This window comes from Macaca nemestrina, chromosome 15 (genome assembly GCF_043159975.1).
Source record: "Macaca nemestrina isolate mMacNem1 chromosome 15, mMacNem.hap1, whole genome shotgun sequence".
In the NCBI taxonomy this organism is placed as follows: Eukaryota; Metazoa; Chordata; class Mammalia; order Primates; family Cercopithecidae; genus Macaca; species Macaca nemestrina.
The window spans coordinates 96,319,469-96,342,723 of NC_092139.1; the positions used below are offsets into that span (position 1 = coordinate 96,319,469).

At 41.5% G+C, this 23,255-nt stretch overlaps 1 protein-coding gene across 5 annotated transcripts in view; it reads right to left on the minus strand.

Moving 5' to 3' along the window:
• LOC105487285 (checkpoint kinase 2) overlaps positions 1–23,255 on the minus strand; it is a 53,734-nt gene that overhangs the window by 21,981 nt on the left and 8,498 nt on the right. For all 5 annotated transcript variants that reach the window (XR_011614039.1, XM_011750736.2, XM_071080330.1 and 2 more), the window contains exons 3-7: positions 14,967–15,091; positions 14,701–14,848; positions 10,499–10,589; positions 3,131–3,239; positions 1,240–1,293 (exon numbers count right to left, since the gene is read on the minus strand). Coding sequence is in view for 4 of the 5 variants with exons in the window: in XM_011750736.2 (XP_011749038.1) it covers positions 1,240–1,293; positions 3,131–3,239; positions 10,499–10,589; positions 14,701–14,848; positions 14,967–15,091 (527 nt within the window). In the remaining variant the exon portion in view is untranslated. The remainder of the gene's footprint in view (positions 1–1,239; positions 1,294–3,130; positions 3,240–10,498; positions 10,590–14,700; positions 14,849–14,966; positions 15,092–23,255) is intronic.

Sequence of the window (23,255 nt, forward strand, 5' to 3'; positions counted from 1 at the left end):
TAACATGGTGAAACCCCATCTCTACTAAAAATACAAAAAATTAGCCGGGTGTGGTGGTGGGTGCCTGTAGTTCCAGCTATCCAGGAGGCTGAGGCAGGAGAATGCCGTGAACCTGGGAGGCGGAGCTCGCAGTGAGCCAAGATTGCGCCACTGCACTCCAGCCTAGGCAACAGAGCAAGACTCCGTCTCAAAAAAAAAAAAAGCCAGAATAAGATCATCATTAGCTGGACAGGAGAGTGGTCTTGCCTTGAGTTTAATGCCAGTGCCTAATGAGCTTACGCCTTCATGGGTGCTCATGAATTAATGAAGAAACTGAAAAAACCAATAAAAAGCAAGATAAGATTAGGCCCACCCGCTAATTTTTCTTCTCACTTTTTAAAAGTGAGACACATTTTTCATTGAGACAGAGTCATCACTGCACAAAAAGATAAGAACTACTTACACCCAACAAGGCCACAGACACCATTTAATCAGATATAAGGACAGGATGTTGTCATACTTAACGGATACGCTTGGATTTATTTGGATTACTCCAAATAAAAGGTATTCAAAGGTGTTAAAACTTCAGGTATAACTAAACCAAATTTACTAAAATTAACACTGCCTTCTCCAATATAACCAGTTGTGTCTATGAGATAGAATAATTGTTATGTCTTTTGGTCAAGAACTAACTCAGAAGAAATATCATGCAATTATTTAATCATGAAATCTTTATATAGTATTGTTCACTCAATAACATTTTGGGGTAAAACTCTTCCCAGCTATATGACAACTAGGCATGCATGTACATGTACACATAAGTTAAAGAACCCAGGTTAATATTAGCTTTATTTTATTTATTCATTTAATTTTTTTTTTTTTTTTTTGAGACAGAGTCTCACTCTGTCGCCCAGGCTGGAGTGCAGTGGCGCGATCTTGGCTCACTACAATCTCTGCCTCCCAGATTCAAGCACTTCTCCTGCCTCAGCCTCCCGAGTAGTTGGGATTACAGGCATGTGCCACCATGCCCAGCAAATTTTTTATATTTTTAGTAGACAGGGTTTCACCATGTTGGTCAGGCTGGCCTCAAACTCGTGACCTCAGGTGATTTGCCTGCCTCGGCCTCCCAAAGTGTTAGGGTTACAGGCATCAGCCACCACACCCGGCCAATATCTTTATTATACTGAAAGGCTTTATACTCTTCTCATATTTTGAGATAAATAAATCTAAGTATGAGTCATATCTTACAATAATACTTACATGATTTAGCTTTTTCAAAATTTCTATTTCTGTTTCAACATTGAGAGCTGGGTCCTTTGATAAATAGAATAACAGAGTTTATTAATAATATATTTTTAAAAACATTTACAGTTAAACTTAGTTGACTCAAGGCTGCCTGAGTTCCAAACCCAACTCTATTCATACAAAGAAATCAAAGCCCAGAGGTCAATGACTTAAATACTTCACCTAAAATAACTCTGTAAAATGCTTGGCAAATAGTAAGCAGTCAATAAATGGCCAGGCCCTGTGCCAAGCTCTTTATTTACAGAGATCATGTCTCATAAGCCTCAGAATCCCCATCTTACAGATGGGGCAACCAAGGCTCAGAAAACAGAAGTCCCTTGCCCTAATGTCCACAGTCAGAAACAAGTATCTTTCCACTGTGTTCATTTTTAATTAGTAAACCCTACTTATTAGCTATGGAACTATTTACATTCATTAAAATGATAAAAGAAACATGAACAAGAAGGTGTTCAATTAAACTGCATAAAGAAAATGTCAAATCAAATTTCTACTAATAGAGCAGATACAGGTTCCAACTTCAATAGCAGGCTCATATATTTACTGAGACTCTGACAAGAGGCTTCAGGGTACTAAAGTTGTTCTGTTACAATTCCAAAAGGATGAATCAAGTAACTCAACTTCCTGGGCTACACCCTCCACAAGCAAAGAGGAGATAGAATTACATATTTATGTAAAATGAACTTCAGCTAAGAAACCCAGATGTTTAATTTTAAGAGCCTGCCTCTTTCTGTAAGCTGCTAAACTCATTACCAAGTCAGGGTATACTCTGATAACAGAATGGTCACAAAGGGTCCAATCTGATTCAAATAATGAAATCAAAACATAAAATTTTGCTCCCAGTTTTTAACAATCTAGTTGGTATTTTCTTCTCCCCTAAATGGGAAACAAATCTTACAATCATAGGGAAAAAGATCTATAACAAAGTGAACACAAAAAGGAAATTCCTCTTGCCATGTGAGAATGGCATTGTCTAGGGGGAAAAAAAATTGATCTTTAAAGAATGTGAAAGTATAATAGCCAGAAACAGCTGGCCACAAGGGAAAATGTGATTAGAGGCTGTGTTTTACATTACTTTTTTGAGTCACATGTGGAAAGACCAATGCATTTGGCCATCTCTCCCACACAGTAAATGTGGATTAAAAAAAAGTAGTAAAATAAATGACTGCTATAAAGAAAGGCTATTTCAATGATTTAATTAAAAATTTAAAAATCTATGGCTAATCCACAAACCAAGGATACTCACTGCCATATTACCCAGAACAGCAAAGAATAAGAAATTGTCTAAATGATCAGCCAAAGAAATGGTTAAATTACAATAAAGTTGATGACATGAAAACTCAGTCATCAAAAAGGATGTATTAGGCAAAAGTCTATGCCATAATGCATTTGTAGAAAAGCAAAATACAAAACTGTACATACAAGATGATTTCAACCATCTAAAAACACGATTTCATCTGAACAAAACCTAGAAGGAAAAGGAAAACTGAAAACAGCTGTGGAGTTACAGTGGGGATTATGGCTGAATTTTTTTCTCTAATTTCCTGTCATTTATTGTAAAAACAATCTTGTAACAACTTTGAACTTGGAAGAAGAAGAAAAAAAAAAAACTTCCCACTATGCTCATTATTATGTACAATTAAATACTTTTGGAATCGAATTATCTATAAGTAAAAGTTTCTAGATTAATCAAAGATGCCCCCAAATTTTCCATGTTCTTTGATACTCACAAATTCATCCATCTAAGCAGGGGGTTATTCCTGAGTTTGAAAATCATCAAGCTAAGATTATTTTGGGAAGTTATGAAGACATGTTAATAAAAGGTGAGCAGCCTTTTGTTGGTACTTACTGTCTCTCTTGCTGAACCAATAGCAAACTTCCTTTTGCTGATGATCTTTATGGCTACTTTCTTACATGTTTTCCTCTCGAAAGCCAGCTTTACCTCTCCACAGGCACCACTAGAGGGAAAAACAAAGACAGTGATTGTCTGAATGTTTTTAATTATGAGACCTACCACTCCTGGGTCCGCTTCGAGTATTAGAATTTACAGACATTCCATATAACAACCTTTCCATTGTCCCTGTTTGCAGAGGACACAGTGAAACTTCACCAATGTAAAATGTCAAGGGCTTAACAGCCAAAAACACTAAGTCAGCTCCAAATTCCATTTCTGAGCTGAGTGATACAAACATGTGTCTTACTGCAGCCCTGGATTGTGAAATTCCCAGAAAGATACTAAGAGAAAAATGAGAGAAAAACTACTTATCCGAGAGGTCAGAAAAACATTAACTAGAAACAGCCCTCCCTGGTCATGAGTGCCCCAAACAAATAACAGTAAACAGAATCTGCAAATGAATAACTTTAATGGATATATTTTTTTCTTTCTTATTCTCCATCTTAAAAGGAAGTGCATAAGCAGTTCACAGCATGAGTTGCACCCTAAATCAAATCTGATTACCTAAGAAATCAAAAGTATTACACAATTAGCCTACTTGCAGCAACCTCTCACAGAGATTTGCAGTTAATTGGGATACTACTCATGGAAGAGGAATGCTCTCCAAGCCATTACCCAGAACACAGTTAATCCTGAGTAGGATCTGTCCTCCAAAGCTTGGGTCAGCCCAAGAGAATGGCTACTAGGGCATCAATTATCCATTATGAAGTACACTATTATAACTATTGTGGGTTTTGAACGGGCGAGTTGAGGGTTTACCAAGACATCTTTTTTATTGTGTTAAATATACATAACACAAAATGTATCACTGTAATCATTTTAAAGTATACTATTCAGTGGCATTAAGTACACTGCCAATGTTCTACAACCATCAGCATCTAATTCCAGAACTTGCTCATTAGCTCAAATGGAAACCCTGTACCTATAAGCAATTAAGCAGTCATTCCTTACTCTACCCTGTCCCCAGCCCTCAGCCCCCAGCCCCCAGCCCCTGGCAACCACTAATCTGCTTTCTCTATGTATTGATTTGCCTATTCTGAATATTTCATATCGATGAAATCATACAATATGTAGCCTTTCGTGTCTGGATTCTTTCACTTAGCGTAATGCCATAACATTTGTGGTACGTCATTCCTTTTTACAGCTGAATAATATTCCATTATATAGAAGTATCATATTTTGTTTATCTATTCACCTTCTGATGGACATTATTTGGTTTGTTTCTACCTTTTCTAAGTAGTTTCTTCAATATGACAACAAAAGCTTAAGCAACAAAAGAAAAAAAATAGATAAACTAGACTTCTTCATTGTGACTAAAGCTGCTATGAACGTTCATGTACAAGTTTTTGTCTGAACACTTGTTTGCTTTTTTTTTTTTTTTTTTGAGGTATAGGCTCGATCTGTTGCCCAGGCTGGAGTGCAGTGGCACAATCTCAGCTCACTACAACCTCCGTCTCCTGGCTTCAAGCAATTCTTGTGCCTCAGCCTCCTGAGTAGCTGGGATTACAGGTGTGTGCCACCTCGCCCAACTAATTTTTGTATTTTTAGTAGAGACAGGGTTTCACCATGTTGAGCAGGATGGTCTCTAACTCCTGACCTCAAGTGATCCACCCACCACACTCTCCCAAAGTGCTGGGATTACAGGCGTGAGCCACCATGCTCAGCCTGAACACTTGTTTTTTAAATTGGGGAATGTATAAACCTAGAGGGAAAATTTCTGGGTCACATGATAATTCTGTTTACCTTTTTCTGTTGTTGTTGTTGTTATTTATGCCTCATAGAGCTCGGATGTTTACCTTTTTAAGAAATCACCAAACTATTTTCCACAGCGGCTACACCATTTTACATTCCCATTATCAGTGCACAGGGGTTCCAATTTCTCCACATCCTCACCAACAGTTACTATTTTCTGTTTCCTTATTATGGTCCCTAGAAGGTAGCTGTGAAGTAGTATCTCATTGTGGTTTTGATTTGTATTTCCCTAATACTAATGATATTCAGCATCTTTTGATGTGCTTTTTGACCATTGTATGTCTTCTTGAGAGAAATGTCTATTCAAGCCCTTTGCCCATTTTTTTTGTTTTGTTTTTAGAGACAGGATCTCACTCTGTCACCCAGGCTGGAGTGCAGTGCCTTTGCCCATTTTTAAATGGCAGGTTGTTTGTTTTTTTATTGTAGAATTCTAAGATGTCTTTATCTATTGTGGACATAAGCCCTTATCAGATATAGGGCTTGCAAATATTTTATCATTCTGTTGGTTGTGTTTTCACTCTCTTGATAGGTATCTTTTGAGACACAAAAGTTTTTAATTTTGTTTAAGTCTAATTTATCTATTTTTTCTTTTGTTGCTGTGCTTTTGTGTCTTATTTAAGAAACCACTGCCAAATACAAGGTCATGAAGAGTTGTTCCTATGTTTTCTTCCCAGAGTTGTAAAGTTTTACCTCTTATATTTCATTCTTGGTTCCACTTTGAATTAATTCTTATGTATGGTATGAGGTAAGGGTCCACACAACTGTTCTTTTTTAAATCAGCTCAAAGCACTTTCCAATTTCCCTTCTCCTGGAAACAGTCACTCTTTGCCCGGGAATTCCTCCCTGAGTTCATGCAGCTCTAGCTGGGGGTCTACTGTGGCACAATCCCTACTCCTAGAAACACACGATAGCTACATAACTAAAACTGAGCTGGAACAGTGAGCCGTGATCATTCATGCCACTGCACTCCAGCCTGAGAAACAAAGCAACACCCTGTCATTCATTCACACATACAGCCAGAGTTGCCCTTGAAATCAAATGCTGACATTGGGAGAGAGAGTTCTCTCTGCTGTAGTTTCTAGACAAAGAAAATATCAATCTGCACTTCCTGGTAGCCATTTTTCCTGCCACATAGAACAATTCTATAGGAAGGCAACAAACAGCCGAATCAAGAGATGGAGCTAGAGCCCTAGTGACGCTGTGAGAGCTCTCAGATGCAGTCAACCAGACCATCAGAACTCAAAGACCATGAAGTAAAAGCCTAAAGACCTCCTAGATCCAGCCATGCCTGAAGTAAGGATTTGCCTGTTTCTTTTTTTTTTTTTTTCCCCTTTTTTTGAGACAGAGTCTTGCTCTGTCACCCAGACGGGAGTGCAGTGATGCCATCTCAGCTCACTGCAACCTCCGCCTCCTGGGTTCAAGCGATTCTCCTGCCTAAACCTCCCAAGTAGCTGTAACTACAGGCATATGCCACCACACCCAGTTAATTTTTATATTTTTAGTAGAGACGGCGTTTTACCATGTCAGCCAGGCTGGTCTCAAACTCCTAACCTCAAGTGATCTGCCTGCCTCGGCCTCCCAAAGTACTGGGATTACAGGCATGAGCCACTGCGCCCAGCCTGGCTCTCTATTTCCCAGTTACAAAAGCCAGTAAATTTTTTATCTTACCTGACTCATTTGAGTTGAGTTTCTGTCATTTGCTACAAGTTAGAGAATTCATATTAAATCCTCCCTTAGGAAAACATCGAGTTCCATACATTTCTTCTTTTACTTTTCCCCCTTCTGAGATATGGTCTCACTCTATCGTCCAGACTGGAATACAGTGGCATGATCACAGCTCACTGTAGCCTCCACCTCCTGGGCTCAAGTAATCCTCCCACTTCCACCTTCCAAGTAGCTGGGACTACAGGTGCAGCCCACCATGCTCAGCTAACTTTTTCTATTTTTTTCTAGAGACAGGATTTCACCCCGCTGCCCAGGCTGGTCTCGAACTCCTAAACTGAAGCCTGCCTCAGCTTCCCAAAGTGTTGGGGTTACAGGCATGAGCCACCATACTCAGCCTCATACTTTTTTTTTTTTTTGAGACATTGTCACTCTGTTGTCAAGGGTGGAGTACAGTGACGCGATCTCGGCTCACTACAACCTCCCCCTCCTAGGTTCAAGCTATTCTCCTGCCTCATCCTCCCACGTAGCTGGGATTATAGGCATGCTCCACCACACCCGGCTAATTTTTGTATTTTTAGCGGAGATGGGGTTTCACCCTCTTGGCCAGTCGGCCAAGAGGGTGAAACCCCATCTCCGCTAAAAATACAAAAATTAGCCGGGTGTGGTGGTGGGCACTTGTAATCCCAGCTACTCGGGAGGCTGTGGCAGAGAATTGCTTGAACCCATGAGGCAGAAGTTGCAGTCAGCCGAGATCTCGCCACTGTACTTCAGCCCGGGCGACAGAGCGAGACTTAGTCTCAGTAAAAAAAAAAAGAAAAGAAAAGAAAAGGTTTGACAGTGAGATTTCAAGCAACCAGTGCAAATATGGAAACACAATCAGTTACTGAATTCAGTATCAGTAAACTAAAATTTCGCCCATATAATAAAGAGGATACTGTGCTTGACTATGTTGCAGGAATATGGAGGATTATTTCCTTTTATGTACTTTCTACTTCTGTGTTTCCAAAAATATCAGTAGAAAGACCTTTGTGAGAAGGGAAGGGGGTTGAGGAGCATTTTGTAATGTGGTAACAGTATCCTGATACTTTCCTAAAGAAATGGTTCTCAAAGTATGACTGGATCTCCCCAAGAGGACCCCAAGGCCTTGCAGGGCATCCACAAAGCCACAACTATGTTCAGAATAATACTAAGACATTATTTGTGTTTTCCATTCTCATTAGCTCATACATATGGAGTTTTCCAGAGGCTACGTGGCATGTGACAACATAACAGACTGAATGAGGAAGCAAATATCAGAATCTAGCCATCTTCTAACTAAGCCAGATGTCAAAAAAATTTGGAAAAATGTCGAATAGTTCCTCTCTTCTCACTAATCTTTTTAATAATTATTTTTCATAAAAAAATATTACTCAGGCCAGGTGCAGTGGCTCACGCCTGTAATCCCAGCACTTTGGGGGGCTGACGCAGGCAGATCATGAGATCAGGAGATCGAGACCATCCTGGCTAACACAGTAAAACCCCATCTCTACTAAAAATACAAAAAATTAGCTGGGTGTGGTGGCACAGGCCTGTAGTACCAGCTACTTGGGTGGCTGAGGCAGAAGAATCGCTTGAACCTGGAAGGCGGAGGTTGCAGTGAGCCGAGATTGAGCCACCGGACTCCAGCCTGGGTGACAGAGCGAGACTCCGTCTCAAGAAGAAAAAAATAAATGTTACCCATCTTAACATGTAGTAAGTTTACTTAATGAATTAATATAAAAATGTCTTGGCCAAACACAGTGGTTCATACCTATAATCCCAACACTTTGAGAGGCTGAGGCAGGAACATAACTTGAGCCCAGGAGTTCGAGACAAGCCTAGGCAACATAACAAGACTCATCTCTACAATAAAAAAAATAAAAATTAGGCCCAGGCGTGTTGGCTCACGCCTGTGATCCCAGCACTCTGGGAGGCCGAGGTAGGCAGATCACCTGAGGTCAGGAGTTCAAGACCAGCCAGGCCAATATGGTGAAACCCCGTCTCTACTAAAAATACAAAAAAATTAGCCAGGTGTGGTGGTGGGCACCTGCAATCCCAGCTACCTGGGAGGCTGAGGCAGGAGAATCACTTGAAGCCAGGAGGCGGAGGTTGCAGTGAGCTGAGACCACACCATTGCACTCCAACCTGGGCAACAAGAACAAAACTCCATCTCAAAAAAAAAAAGTAAAAATTAGCTGGATGTGGTGGCACATCCCTGTAGTCCCAACTACTCGGGAGGCTGAGGTGGGAGGATTGCTTGAACCTGAGAAATCAAGGCTGCCATAAGCTGTGGTAACACTACTGCACTCCAGGAGGCCAAGGTAGGCAGATCATAAGTCAGGAGTTTGAGACAAGCCTGGCCAATATGGTGAAACCCTGTCTCAGGCCCCTACAGTGAGCTCTGATCATGCTACTACACTCCAACCTGGGTAACAGAGCAACACACTGTCTCACAAGGAAATAAAATAAAAATAAATTTAAAATAATTATCACCAATAAAATTCATGAGGCAAAAGAGTTAATTTCAATTAATAATTATCAAACACATCAAAAATATACCTATTATGATGTATGAAAAATGCTCAACATCTCTAGCCATCAAGGAAATGCAAAGTAAAACCACAATGACATATTACCTGAAGCCTGTTAGAATGACAATTATCAAAAAGATGAATAATAACAAGTATTGGAGAGGATGTGAAGAAAAGAGAACCTTGGTACGCTGTTGGTGGGAATGTAAAGTAGTACAGTCATTTCAGAAACTAGTATAAAGGTTCCTCAAAAAGCTAAAATTATAATTACCATATGATCTAGCAATCCCACTTCTGGATATATATAAAAAAAAAATTAAATCAGTATGTTGAAGAGATATCTGCACTCCTATGTTCAATTCAGCAATATTCACAATAGCCAAGATAGGGAAGCGACCTAAGTGTCCATCAATGAATGAATGGACAAAGTAAATGTTGTGTATATATACACAGTGAAATACTATACACACGGCCGGGCGCAGTGGCTCATGCCTGTAATCCTAGCACTTTGGGAAGCCAAGGTGGGTGGGTTGCTTGAGCTCAGAAGTTCAAGACCAGCCTGGGCAACATGGCAAGACCCCAACTCTACACAAAATACAAAAATTAGCCAGGCATGGTGGTGCGAGCCTATAGTCCCAGCTACTTGGGAGGCTAAGGTGGGAGGATCAGTTGAGCCTGGGAAGTGGAGGTTGCAGTGAGCCAAGATTGTACCACTGCACTCCAGCCTGGGCAACAGAGCAAGACTCTGTCTCTCTCTGTCTCTCTGTCTCTCTCTCCCTCTCTCTCTCACACACACACACACACACACACACACACACACACAAAGGAAATAAAAAAAGAAATACTTGGCTAGGCATGGTGGCTCGTGCCACTAATCTCAGCACTTTGGGAGACTAAGGCAGGAGAATGACTTGAGCCCAGGAGTTCAAGACCAGAGCTGGCAACACAGCGCAACTCCAACTCTAAAAAAAAAAACAACACGCATTAGCTGTGCATGGTACTGCATGCCTGATTCCCTTGATCTGGGAGATCAAGGCCACAGTGAGCTCTGATCGTGCCACTACACTCTAGCCTGGGTAACAGAGCAACACTCTGTCTCACAAAGAAATAAAATAAAAATAAATTAAAATGACGTGTGAAATAACTCACAAAAATATAAATAAAAAATAATACACAAATAGATACCATATAAATGTTATCAATACATAATAAGTGTTATAAAATCAGAAATTAGAAACTACCAATCACAAATGTATAGGGAAAAAATTAAGCGCAGTTATATAAGAAAATAATTTACCTTCCAAGAGTTTTTGACATGATGTATTCATCTCTTAATGCCTTAGGATAAACTGACTGATCATCTACAGTCAGATCAAAAAAGACAAAAACTAAGGAAAAAAAGAGTAGAAATAGGTTTCATTAATTTATTTACAAGAGGAGATAACTGATTCTAAAATGTATTAGTCATATGGAATATTAAAATTGTTTTTAATTACATTTAACATGTAACATTAAGGAAATTAGTTCAGTAGGCTAATACATATTATAAAGCCCTTGAGAAATAAATGATAGTCAAATTTTATGCTTCAATGGAACTATAAGCATCACTCTAAAACTAGTGCAAAAAATCCATAACACAACATTATTTACATTCCTTGACCTCAGAATATTTAATCAATTACACCAATATAAAATGCCCATGCAGATTTACAACAGGTCCAGAATCAAAAAGCAATCAATCAGGCCGGGCACAGTGGCTCAAGCCTGTAATCCCAGCACTTTGGGAGGCCGAGACGGGCGGATCACGAGGTCAGGAGATTGAGACCATCCTGGCTAACACGGTGAAACCCCGTCTCTACTAAAAAATACAAAAAACTAGCCAGGCGAGGTGGCAGGCGCCTGTAGTCCCAGCTACTCGGGAGGCTGAGGCAGGAGAATGGCGGGAAGCCGGGAGGCGGAGATTGCAGTGAGCTGAGATCTGGCCACTGCACTCCAGCCTGGGCGACAGAGCGAGACTCCATCTCAAAAAAAAAAAAAAAAAAAAAAAAAAAAAAGAAATCAATCAGTCTGAGTCTAGAAAAAATGATCTAGGCAAGTAAATATCCCAATGAAAATCAGGCCATAAGTATCACCATACTGGCCGTATTTTTGAAAATCAGTTGAGAGAGTAGATTTTAAGTATTTTCTCTATTAAAAAAAAAAAAAAAAAAAAAGATGGCGGAGCATGGTGGCTCACACCTGTAATCCCAGCACTTTGGGAGGCCGAGGCAGGCAGATCACAAGGTCAGGAGCTCAAGATCATCCTGGCTAACATGGTGAAACCCCATCCCTACTAAAAATACAAAAAAAAAAAAAAAATTAGCCGGGCGTGGTGGCAGGCGCCTGTAGTCCCAGCTACTCGGGAGGCTGAGGCAGGAGAATGGTATGAACCCAGGAGGCAGAGCTTTCAGTGAGCCGAGGTCGCACCACTGCACTCCAGCCTGGGCGACAGAGAGAGACTCCGTCTCAAAAAAAAAAAAAAAAAGAAAGATAAGTAAGTGAGGTAATGCATGTTAGTTAGCTCAAATTAGCCATTCTACAATATATACATATTTCAAAACATGTTGCACATGATAAATATCTATGTATTTTTGAGACACCTTCTCACTCTGTTGCCCGGGCTACAATGCAGTGGTGCAATCATGACTCACTGTAGCCTCGACCTCCCAGGCTCAAGCAATCCTCCCACCTCAGACTCCCAAGTAGTTGGGACTATAGGAACACACCAGCATGCCCAGCTAATTTTTTTATGTTTGGTAGAGATGGGGTCTCACTATGTTGCCCAAGCTGGTCTTGAATTCCTGGGCTCAAGCAACTTTCCTGTGTTGGCCTCCCAAAGTGCTGAGATTACAGGCATGAGCTACCATGCCAACCTATAATTTTTATCTATTAAATAAATGTTTAAAGGTTTATTTAATTTTTTAAAAAGAGGAAGAAAAGTGCCCTTTGGGCAGACCAATGAGAAAAAGGTGGTACACAGGTTGTCAAGTATAGGACAGTCCAAATTTCAGCACCCAGTTGCACCTCCCCTACACACTCATAAACAGCAAAACCCAAAGCAGCTGCCCTGACTATAACTATCACAGAGAAAACAAAATAGTCGGAAACAGGGAAAACTAAGTTAATCATAAAATGTACTTCAGGACGCCCAATATAGACATAGTTCCAAGATACCAGACTGAAGACTGACTGCATGAAAATCCCTTAGGCATGATTTTATTTCATTTGGTTAGACGGGGTCTCACCATGTTGCCCGGGCTGGAGGGCAGTGGCTATTCACAGGCACCATCATAGCTCACTGTAGCCTTAAAATCCTGGGCTCAAGGGATCCTCTAGCCTCACCTTTCTGAGTAGCAGGGACTACAGGCTCATGCCACAGCCCCTAGAGGCATGATTTTTTAAATGCCTACCAGAATCTAGAGAAGAGTACTTGTAGGAACCCTTATTTTCAAAATGTCTTGCACACACATAGACACCCTCCAAGTCATTCGACTCTCAGATAAGTTTGGGAAGCTCTATGGTTTCTTTAACTAAAGAAAAATAGTATTCCTCTTGTCTAATCACCTTGAGCTACTTTTAACTCTATGGTTGTTTTTGTCAGGTACCCTTCTAGATATTACCCTGAAAAACAATTGTTCATTTCAGATTTTATTTCCTTAGTTTTAGAAATGGATGCTTTGCCGGGCGCGGTGGCTCACGCCTGTAATCTCAGCACTTTGGGAGGCCGAGGTGGGCGGATCACGAGGTCAGGAGATTGAGACTATCCTGGCTAACACGGTGAAACCCCATCTCTACTAAAAATACAAAAAATTAGCCAGGCATGGTGGCGGGCGCCTGTAGTCCCAGCTACTCGGGAGGCTGAGGCAGGAGAATGGCGTGAATCCAGGAGGCAGAGCTTGCAGTGATCCGAGACCACGCCACTGCACTCCAGCCTGGGCGACAGAGCGGGACTCCGTCTCAAATAAAAAAAAGAACTGGATGCTTATATGATGATGCTAATAAACATCTCCACTTACACAGGATAACCATGTAGTATTTACAAAGGTAGATGCTCTAAAGTGACTCTCTTACAGAAGCACCCATATCCTAACGCCTGGTATATAAAAGGAACTCAATAAATGTATACAGAAATAAAGGAATGGGGCTAGACGTGGTGGCTCACACCTGTAATCTCAGCACTTTGGGAGGCCAAGGCAGGCAGATTGCTTGAGCTCAGGAGTCTAAGACCAGTCTGGCCAACATAGTGAAACTCCATCTGTACCAAAAATACAAAAAATTAGCCAGGCGTGATGGCATGTGTCTGTGGTCACAGCTACTCAGGAGGCTGAGATGGGAGGATCACTTGAGCCTGGGAGGCAGAGGTTGCAGTGCCACTGAACTCCAGCCTGAGTGACAGAGTGAGACCATGTCTCAAAAAAGAAAGAAAGAAAAAAATGAATGGAAAAAATGAAGAAAGGAAAGAATGAGGTGAAGAGGAAGGAAAAATGAATTAATGGCCTGAAACAACAATTCATAGATATCTAAGACTGATGTGGTATAAACTGAATCAATCAATGAACTATAACTTATTTTAATCACCATGATAATTCAATTAACAGTATATGGGCCAAGTGGGGCCTCACGCCTGTAATCCCAGCAATTTGGGAGGCTGACGCAGGCAGATCACGAGGTCAGGAGTTCGAGACCAGCCTGGCCAACATAGTGAAACCCCATCTCTACTAAAAATACAAAAAAATTAGCTGGGCGTGGTGGCGGGTGCCTGTAATCCCAGCTACTTGGGAGGCTGAGGCAAGGAGAATCACTTGAAACTGGGAGGCGGAGGCTGCGGTGAACCGAGATTGCGCCACTGCACTCCAGCCCAGGTGACAGAGCAAGACCCCGTATTAAAAATAAAAAATAAAAAAATAAAAATAAATTTAAAAAAAAACACAGTATATGGCATTATATAAAACCAATTAAACCTTAAAACCTTAAAAATCTGTCTGGATGGAACTTTTTCAAAATTTAACAATGCAACTAGGACGGCAAAGTTGAATCTTGAATGCTAACTTACTCATCTTTTTTTCTGAGACAGAGTTTCACTCCTGTTGCCCAGGCTGGAGTGCAATGGCGCGATCTCGGCTCACCGCAACCTCCGCCTCCTGGGTTCAAGCGATTCTCCTTCCTCAGCCTCCTGAGTAGCTGGGATTACAGGCATGTGCCACCATGCCCAGCTTATTTTGTACTTTTAGTAGAGACAGGGTTTCTCCATGTGGGTCAGGCTGGTCTCGAACTCCTGACCTCAGGTGATCCATCCGCCTCGGCCTCCCAAAGTGCTGGGATTACAGGTGTGAGCCACTGCACCTGGCAACTTACTCATCTTTACTCACTTAAACCATACTCTGTAAGGACAGGACAGATTTTCCTCCTATGAGGGAGTGGAAAAAAAAAAATCCAGTAACCATAAGATAATAATATTACCTTTATTTCTGCTTAGTGAAAGTGCAATTTCAGAATTGTTATTCAAAGGACGGCGTTTTCCTTTCCCTACAAGCTCTGTATTTACAAAGGTTCCATTGCCACTGTGATCTTCTATGTATGCAATGTAAGAGTTTTTAGGACCCACTTCCTAAAACAGAGAACATTTTATTTCAAACTTTGAACAGCAGAGATTTATAGTGGGAAAATACCTAAAAACAATGACTAGATTACCAGCTCTCCTAGATACGTGGGTATTTGTTACCTACCCTGAAAATCCGAAAGTGTTTCTTGCTATATGTCCGGTATTTATCTGTTCTTTTCAGCAGTGGTTCATCAAAGCAATATTCACAGCTTTTGTCCCTCCCAAACCAGTAGTTGTCATTCACACATTCTGTAATACAAAAGCATGCAGCAGACAGCTGTTGAATTTCATATATCAAACGTTTAAAAATTGCTCATAAATGCTAATTGTAGGAAAATAGCCTAAGAAGGCAATCAGAATTATCAGTCTGCTTATCAAGATTTTATAAGATTAAAAATCAGGAGAGAAAAAACAACATTTACAACGAGTTTAACAAATGGCAGTTTATCTATAATCACATGGCCAGGCGCAGTGGCTCACACCTGTAATCTCAGCCCTTTGGGAGGCTAAGGCAGGAGGATCACTTGACCCCAGGAGCTCATGACCAGCCTGGGCAACATAGCGGGCACCCATCTCTACCAAGAATTTAAAAATTAGTCTGGGCAACACGGTGAAACCCTATCTGTACAAAAAATAAAAAATCAGTAGGGTATGGTGGTCTCAGCTACTCAGGAGGCTGAGGCGGGAGGATCGCTTGAGCCCAGGAGGTCGAGGCTGCAGTGAGCTGAGATTGCGCCACTGCACACTAGCCTGGGCGAGAGTGAGACGTTGTTTCAAAAAAAAAACTTGGCCGGGTGTGGTGGCTCACGCCTGTAATCCCAGCACTTCAGGAGGCCATGACGAGTGGATCATGAGGTCAGGAGTTGAAGACCGGCCTGGCTAAGATGGTGAAACCCTGTTTCTACTAAACCCTGTTTCCACTAAAAATACCCAAAGTAGCTGGGCATGGTGGTAGGTGCCAGCTACTCGGGAAGCTGAGGCAGAGAACTGCTTGAACCCGGGAGGTAGAGGTTGCAGTGAGCTGAGATTGCGCCACTGCACTCCAGCCTGGACAACAAAGCGAGACTCCGTCTCAAAAAAAAAAAAAAAAAAAATCACCCAGATGTGGTGGTGCATGCCTGTAGTCCGGCTACTCAGGAGGCTGAAGCAGGAGGATCACTTGAGCAAGAGATGCTACAAAGGGCTGTGATCCTGCCACTGCACTCCAGCCTGGGTAAGAGAGCAAGACCCTGTCTCAAAAACATAAATAAACAAATATTTAATATATATTATATATTTATTTTATATTTATTATATATTATATATAATTTGTATTTATTATACATACAATATATGTCACATTAAATAGAATTATATATTTATACATAATACAACTTATATATTACATAATATGTTAATTATATATACATATAATATATAATACATAATAAATAATATATAATATATTATAATCTATTAATATATGTACTTATACACACACACACACATACACATACATATATATATAAAACTGTGAAATAACAAATAGTCATTAAAAGTTCTCGAGTAATTTTTAATGACTTGGAAAATTACTTGCAATACAGTAACTTCCTGCTTATTACCTTCCTGAGGTTTTCCACAACACTTAGCATAAAATCTGCACTCTTCCTTACGGCCTAATAGATGCTCAAGGTCTGGCCCCTGCCACCATTCCAGCCCCACCTCATACCCCTCTCCCCTTGCTCATGACACCCAGCACCACTGGCCTCCTTTCACTGCCCCCAAGAATGCTGGGTTCAATCTGCCTTGCGGTCTTAGCACTTCTTCCCCAACTACACAAATGGCTCATTCCACCTTGCCTTTTGTATAGATACTATTTACACAATACTATCTGCCTTTTGGACTCCACTATCATCTCCCACTCAGCTTTTTCTTTTTTCTTTTTTTTTTTTTTTTTTTGGAGATGGAATCCTGCTCTATCACCCAGGCTAGAGTGCAGTGGCGCCATCTCAGCTCACTGCAACCTCCACCTCCCAGGTTCAAGCGATTCTCCTGCCCTCAGCCTCCTGAGTAGCTGGGACTACAGATGCATGCCACCACGCGCAGCTAATTTTTTGTAATTTTAGTAGAGAAGGGGTTTCACCGTGTTAGCCAGGATGGTCTCGATCTCCTGACCTTGTGATCCGCCTACCTTGGCCTCCCAAAGTGCTGGGATAACAGGCGTGCACCACCGCGCCCAGCCTCCCACTCAGCTTGTTATATAAACATTACTCATCTGTTATCATAATGTTATCCCGTTTTATTTCTTTTTGAGTATGGGCCATGACTAGAAATTACCTTGCTTACTTGTATATTTTCTCCCCACCTCCCTGCATTAGAACATAACCTCCAGGAGGGCAGCTGGAGACCTCTTGTTTAACAGTACAACTCCAGCACTTAGGATATTGTACATGGCAGGCAATTAAATGTTCACTGCAAGACAGACTAGGGAAAATATTAGCAACTCCTATCAGGAAAAGGAATAACTTCCTTAATAAATGTTAGGTTCCTATAAATCAACGAAAAAGATAAACAGTCCAGTAGAAAAATGGGTAAAGGATATGAAAAGATAACTTACAAAAAACAGAAATACAGCTGGCTCAAACATATGAAAGGTGGCCAAGCTAACCCAATATAAGAAAATTTAGAAATCAAAAACACATTAAGATTTCATGTTTTACCTATTAGATTGGCAAAAATTCAAAAGTTTCATATCACCCTGTGCTGGCAGGAGGTATGAAAAAGTGGGTACGCCCATACATTGCCAGTGGGAATATAATTTATACTCACGTTGTCTATAATTGTCTAGGGAGGACAATTTAGCAAGATCTATCAAAATTACATATGGGCTGGGCGCAATGGCTCAGGCCTGTAATCCCAGTACTTTGGGAGGCCAAGGAAGGAGGTTCACTTGAGCCTGAAAGTCAAGGCTGCAGTGAACTGTGACTGCACCACTCACTCCAGGGTGACAGAGTGAGACCCTGTCTCTAGAAAGAAAGAAAAAGAAAATTAACAAATCCAAATTTAGTTACTTAAAAAGATCAGCAAGTTGGTAAACCTCAGACAGACTAAACAAGAAAAAAAGAGACAAGACTCAAATTGCTAAAATCAGAATGAGAAAGGTAATTACTACTGATCTGACAGAAATAAAAATTATTTAAAAAGAATAACTGAACAATTGTGTGACAATATTAGATGACATAGGTGAAATGGACAAACTCCTAGAAAGATACAAACTACCAAAACTAGCACAAGAAGAAATAGACAATCTGAATATACCCATAAGAAGTGAAAAGATTGAATGATAATCCTAGCACTTTGGGAGGTCAAGGCAGGTGGACTGGCTGACTTCAGGAGATCAAGACTAGCCTAGGCAACATGGCAAAACCCCAGCTCTACTACAAATGAAAAAAAAAAAAAAAAATTAAGCCAGGCATGGTGGTGCACACCTGTAGTCCCAGCTACTCTGGAGGCTGAGGCACAAGAATCATTTGAACCTAGGAGGCACAGGCTACAGTGAGCCAAGATCGTGCCACTGCACTCCAGCCTGGGTGACAGAGACTCTGTCTCCAAAAAACAAAACAAAACAAAAGACTGAATGAGTAATCAAAATATCCCCTACAAAGAAAATGCAGTCCCAGATAGCCTCACTTTAGCTTGAGCAACATAGGGAGACCCCATCTCTATCAAAATAAAAAAATTAGCCACGCATGATGGCACATGCCTGTGGTCCCAGCTACTCGGGAGGCTGAGGTAGGAGTTGGGTCTGGGAGGTCAAGGCTGCAGTGAAACGTGATTGTGAGTAACACTCCAGCCTGAGTAACACAGTGAGACCCTGCCTCAGAAAAAAAAAAAAAGAAAAAAGAAACACATGGCTGGCTTCATTTTAAATTCTATGAAATATGTAAAGAACTAATACCAATTATTCTCAAACTTTTTGAAGAAATACAGAAGGGAACACTGTCAACTCATCTATGAAGCCAGCAATACCCTCACACCAAAACCAGACAGACACATGACAGTAAACCCACAAACCAATATCGCTTACAAATATAGATACAAAAATCCTCAACAAAACAGTAGCAAACTAAATTCAGCAACACATAAAAAATATTACAAATGACCAAGTAAGAATTAACCCAGGAAAGCTTGGTTGGTTTAACATCTGAAAACCAATCAATATAATACACAATAACAATAGAATACAGGAAAATAGACAGAAAAAAATTTTGGCAAAATTCAACCCCCTTTTATAATAAAAAATACTCAGAAAACTAGGAATAGGAGGAAATTCCTTCACCTAAGAAAGAGCTTTTATTTTATTTATTATTATTATTATTATTTTTAATTTGGAGGCAAAGTCTTGCTCTGTGGCATGCAATCATAGCTCACTGCAGTCTCCAACTCCTGGCCTCAAGAACTTCTCCTGCCATAGGTTCCCAAAGCACTGAGATTATAGGGAGAAAGGATCAGAGCACCCAGCCAGAAAGAACTTCTTTTTTTCTTTTTTTTTGAGACAGAGTCTCACTCTGTGGCTCAGGTTGGAGTGCAGTGGTGTGATCTCGGCTCACTGCAAGCTCCGCTTCCCGGGTTCACCCCATTCTCCCACCTCAGCCTCACAAGTAGCTGGGACTACAGGCTCCTGCCACCACGCCCGGCTAGTTTTGTTTTTGTATTTTTAGTAGAGATGGGGTTTCACCGTGTTAGCCAGGATGGTCTTGATCTCCTGACCTCATGATCCGCCCACCTCGGCCTCCCAAAGTGCTTGGATTACAGGCGCGAGCCACAGCCCCCGGCCCAGAAAGAACTTTTATGAAACATCCACAGCTTAGTCTTCAGATATCAAAGAGGAGAGAGAAGAGAGGAGGAGAAGAGAGGAAAGAGGAAAGGAAAGAAACGAGGAAAGGAAAGGAAAGGGGAAAGAGAAAAGGAACGGAACGGAACGAAACAGAACAGAACGGAAAGGAAAGGGAAAGGAAAGAAAGAAAGGAAAGGAAAGAAAGAAAGGAAAGGAAAGAGGAAAGAAAAGAGGAAAGGAAAGGGGAAAGGGGAAAGGGGAAAGGAAAGGAAAGGAAAAAAGAAAGGGGAAAGGGGAAAGGAAAAGGGAAAGACCCACAGCTAACATCATACTTAGTGACAAAAGACTGAAAACTGGCCGGGGATGGTGCCTCACACCTCTTATCCCAGCACTTTGGGAGGCTGAGGCAGGAGGATCAGTTGACACCAGGAGTTCAGATCAGATTGGGTAACATGGCGAGACTCTGTCTCTACAAAAAATGAAAATAAAAAAGTAGGCCAGCCACAGTGGCTCACGCCTGTAATCCCAGCACTTTGGGAGGCTGAAGCAGGTGGATCACCTGAGGGTAGGAGTTCGAGACCAGCCTGGCCAACATGGTGAAACCCCATCTCTACTCAGAATACAAAAATTAGCCAGGCATGGTGGCATAAGCATGTAATCCCACCTACTTGGGAGGCTGAGGCAGGAGAATCGCTTGAAACTGGGAGGAGGAGGTTGCAGTGAGCCGAGATCACACCATGGCACTGCAGCCTGGTGACAGAGCGAGGCTCTGTCTCAATAGATAAATAAATAAATAAAACTCAAAATGAATAAAGGACCTTAATTAAACAAAAGAGCTAAAACTAGGCCAGGTACTGTGGCTCATGCCTGTAATCCCAACACTTTGGGAAGCTGAGATGGATGGATCGCTTAAGCTCAGGAGTTTGAGACCAGACTGTGCAACATGATGAAACCCCATCTCCACCAAGAATACAAAAAGTTAGCTGGGAGTGGTGGTGCACATCTGTGGTCCCAGCTATCCAGGAGGCTGAAGTGGGAGAACTGCTTGAGCCTGGGAGGCAGAGGCTGAAGTGAGCCGAGATTGCGCCACTGCACTCCAGCCTAGAATACAGCGAGACCCTGTCTCAAAAAAAATAAATAAACAAGCAAAAAGGAATTAAAACTATAAAATTTTAGAAGAAAACATAGGTATAAATAATTAACAAATAATAATAATAAATAGCCTTGGCCAGACGTGGTGGCTCGCGCCTGTAATCCTACCACTTTGGGAGGCCAAGACGAGCAGATCACCTGAGGTCAGGAGTTTGAAACCAGCCTAGCCAACATGGTGAAACCCCGTCCCTACTAAAAAAATACAGAACTTAGCCGGGCATGGTGGTGGGCACCTGTAATGTCATCTACTCAGGGGGCTGAGGCAGGAGAATCGCTTGAACCCAGGAGGCAGAGGTTGCAGTGAGCCAAGATCGCACCACTGTACTCCAGCCTGGGTGACAGAGTGAGACTCCATCTCAAATAATAATAATAATAATAATAATAATAATAATAAACAGCCTCTATGTATTCAGCATCTACTTTATGCTGGTCATCCAATCAGGCTCTTTGTTTACTCGTCTTTTTTTGTTTTTCCTTTTTGTGGAGAATGGGGTCTCACTATATTGCCCAGCAGGTCTCAAACTCCTGGGTTCAAGCTATCCTCCCACTTCTGCCTCCCTAAGAGCTGGGATTACAGTTGTGAGCCACTGCGCCCAGCCTATTTGTTTTCTCACTTTTAAAGGTGATGTATCCCATTTAGCCCTTTCTCACCATTTCTGTTTCCCACTCATCTAAACCTATAGGCCTATCTGAAAAATATATTGTATTTTATTTATTTCTTTATTTTTTGGAGACAGAATCTCGCTCTGTCACCCAGGCTGGAGTGCAGTGGCACAATCTCAGCTCACTACAACCTCCACCTCCCAAGTTCAAGCAATTCTCCTGTCTCAGACTCCTGAGTAGGTGGGATTACAGGTGCCTGCCACCATGCCCGGCTAATTGTTTTTTTCTTTCTTTTTTTTGAGACAGAGTTTCGCTCTTGCTGCCCAGGCTGGAGTGCAGTGGTGCGATCTCAGCTCACCACAACCTCTGCCTCCCGGGTTCAAGCAATTCTCCTACCTCAGCCCCCTGAGTAGCTGGGATTACAGGAGCCCGCCACCATGCCCGGCTAATTTTGTATTTTTAGTAGAGACGGGGTTTCTCCATGTTAGTTAGGCTGGTCTCAAACTCCCCATCGCAGGTGATCCGCCCGTCTCGGCCTCCCAAAGTGCTGGGATTGTAGGCGTGAGCCAACACGCCTGGCCTAATTTTTGTATTTTTAATAGAGACAGGGTTTCCCCATGTTGGCCAGGCTAGTCTTGAACTCCTGACCCCAAGTGATCCCGCCCACCTTGGTCTCTCAACGTGCTGGGATTACAGTCATGAGCCACCATGCCTGGCCTGAAAAAATATATTTTAAATGGGTAAAAAATAGCTTCGAGTGTCTACTTATAAATTTAAAGTTGTATATGTAGAATGCAGGTGTATTGTTTCTCCATTTTTTACAGTTTTTTTCAAGACATCAAAGTTAGACATGAAATAAAACAAAGATGGTGAGTGACAAAACACAAAATGATATACCAGTCCTTCATTTCTTTATATTAATATATTCTACCCTATTAATGCCAAGTTCAAATGTGTTTAGTAAAGAGGTCATTGTAATGTAAGAGAAAAGAAAAAAAAAACACTATTTTTTTTTTACTGGAGTGCAGTGGCACAATCCTGGCTCATTGCAACCTCTGCCTCCCAGGTTCAAGCAATTCTCATGTCTTATCCTCCTGAGTAGCTGGGATTGCAGGCATGCACCACCACACCTGGCTAATTTTTGTATTTTCAGTAGAGACAGGGTTTTGCCATGTTGCCCAAGCTGGTTTTGAACTCCTGGCCTCAAGTGATCCTCCTGCCTTGGCCTCCCAAAGTAGTGGGATTACAGGCATAAGCCACCACGCCTGGCAATTTTAAAATACACACATGTGTATTTTAAACATATGCATAGCGAAACTTACTATTGGAACCAGGAGGTGTCAGAAAGGGTCAACATATTTAAATCACAAGGTTGACTATTTTGAGACAAAAACAAATAACAAGTAGTCAACAAATAGCCATCTCTATTCTGAACAGCTCTGATTCTCTGAAGCTGTGGCAAACCACAGCAGAGGTTAACTGGTGAAGCTTTTGTGATTAGGGGATAATGTTTGCAAGTTTGCATGAATCTGCATTTTTCTAGGAAGAGGGTCCAAAGCTACCTTCAGATCCTTGGATGGACAGCACATTGTAAATATCCAATTAATATTTGTTGAAAGAATAAATGAACGGAATCCACAGCTGGTAACAGCCAATGCAACACCCAACACTGCCTCTTTGGTTTTACCTTTTATCACCTTCAAACTCCAGAATCATTCTTTTTTTTTTTTTTTTTTTGAGACGGAGTCTTGCTCTGTCACCCAGGCTGGAGTGCAGTGGCCGGATCTCAGCTCACTGCAAGCTCCGCCTCCCGGGTTTACGCCATTCTCCTGCCTCAGCCTC